At 46.0% G+C, this 1636-nt stretch overlaps 1 protein-coding gene across 1 annotated transcript in view; it reads right to left on the reverse strand.

Moving 5' to 3' along the window:
* Positions 1–4: 4 nt before the first annotated feature.
* LOC130587178 (spectrin beta chain, non-erythrocytic 4-like) overlaps positions 5–1636 on the reverse strand; it is a gene marked incomplete at its 3' end in the record, with an annotated part of 21965 nt that continues 20333 nt past the window's right edge. Inside the window, exons 9-11 of the mRNA XM_057388142.1 lie at positions 1036–1209; positions 800–842; positions 5–64 (exon numbers count right to left, since the gene is read on the reverse strand). Coding sequence (XP_057244125.1) covers positions 5–64; positions 800–842; positions 1036–1209 — 277 coding nt within the window. The remainder of the gene's footprint in view (positions 65–799; positions 843–1035; positions 1210–1636) is intronic.

The following is a 1636-nucleotide window of genomic DNA, read 5'->3' on the forward strand; positions in this document are numbered from 1 at the left end:
GGGCAACCTCGGCGTGCTCCTGGGCGCTGGTGGCCAGAGCCTTCAGCCAGCCCTGCATTTCCTCCTGAAAAATAAAAAAATTGGGAAAAAATCATAAAAAAATGGGAAAAAGCAAAAAAAAACCAAAAAAAATCCGAAAAAACGGCGAAAAACGGCGAAGAAATGGGAAAAAAAAGTGAAAAAATGGAAAAAAAAGTGAAAAAATGGGATCAAAACATGAAAAAATGAGTCATAACCTAAAAAAAATGGGGTAAAACCTGAAAAAATGGGGTCAAAATCTGAAAAAATTGGGTCAAAATGTGAAAAAATGGGAAAAAAAGGGAAAAAAATGGGGTTAAAACCAAAAATCCCCAAAAATGGAGGTGGGAACCCAAAAAAATGGGGTTGGAGCCCCAAAAATTGGATCAAAACCTGAAAAAATGGGGTAAAAATGTGAAAAAATTGGGTCAAAAACAAAAAAAAAGGAAAAAATTGGGAAAAAATGCAGAAAAATTTGGAACAAATTGGGGAAAAATGGGGTAAAAATGGGAAAAAAATGGGTGAAAATGTGGAAAAAATGGGAACAAATTGGGAAAAAAAAGGGAAAAAATGGGAAAAAATGGGGGGAAAATTGGGGGGAAAATTAAGGGAAAAATTGGGAACAAATTGGGAAAGAATTGGGAACAAATTTGGAGCAAATTGGGAAAAAAATGGGGAAAAATTGGGGAAAAATGGGAAAAACTGGGAGAAAATGGGGAAAATTGGGAAAAAATGGGAAAAATTTGGTTTGGTGACATCTCAGGGGGGTTTGGGGACAAACCTCATCCTTGGCCTGCAGAAGGAATTCGCTGCCGTCGCCCGTCCTGTGGAAAAAAAACCAGGAGAGGACCTTGAGGAACTTCTGAGAAGGTCCAGAACCTTCTGAGGAGCTCCAGGAGCTTCTGAGGAGTTCCAGAACCTTCTGAGGAGCTCCAGGAGCTTCTGAGGAGTTCCAGAACCTTCTGAGGAGCTCCAGAAGACCTCCAGAACCTCCTGAGGACCAGGAGAGTTCCTCACCGCAGCTTGAAGACGTTCTTCTTCTTCTTGTAGTCGCTGGCCACCTCGGCGCTGGCGCGGTGGAGGCTCAGCAGCGGCTCCCTGGCGTGGGTGGCTCCGGCCGCCGGACCTTTGGCGTCCTTGTAGAAGCCCAGGTCACCTTTGGCCAGCACGCAGTAGAGATTGAGCCATGACCTGGTGGGACAACAGGTTGGGGCTCCAAACCTTGGAGAACCTCAAATCTTGGAGGAGCTCCAAGGTTTGATGGAGCTCCGAGCTTTGGTGGAGCTCAAAACCTTGGTGGAGCTTCAAGGTTTGGTGGAGCTCTGAGGTTTGATGGAGCTCTAAACCTTGGAGAACCTCAAATTGTGGTGGAGCTCCAACCATTGGAGAACCTCAAATCGTGGTGGAGCTCCAAAGTTTGGTGGAGCGCCGAGCTTTGGTGGAGCTCCGAGCTTTGGTGGAGCTCAAAACCTTGGTGGAGCTGCGGGTTTTGGGGCAGCATTGCCATTGGTGGAGCTCCGAGCTTTGGTGGAGCTCCAAACCTTGGTGGAGCTCGAAGGTTTGGTGGAGCTTAAATCCACCATATTTTGGTAGAGAACCTCAAATTTTGGTGGAGCTC

Source organism: Malurus melanocephalus, unplaced genomic scaffold (genome assembly GCF_030028575.1).
Source record: "Malurus melanocephalus ecotype Western Australia unplaced genomic scaffold, MMel_1.1 scaffold_1602, whole genome shotgun sequence".
In the NCBI taxonomy this organism is placed as follows: domain Eukaryota; kingdom Metazoa; phylum Chordata; class Aves; order Passeriformes; family Maluridae; genus Malurus; species Malurus melanocephalus.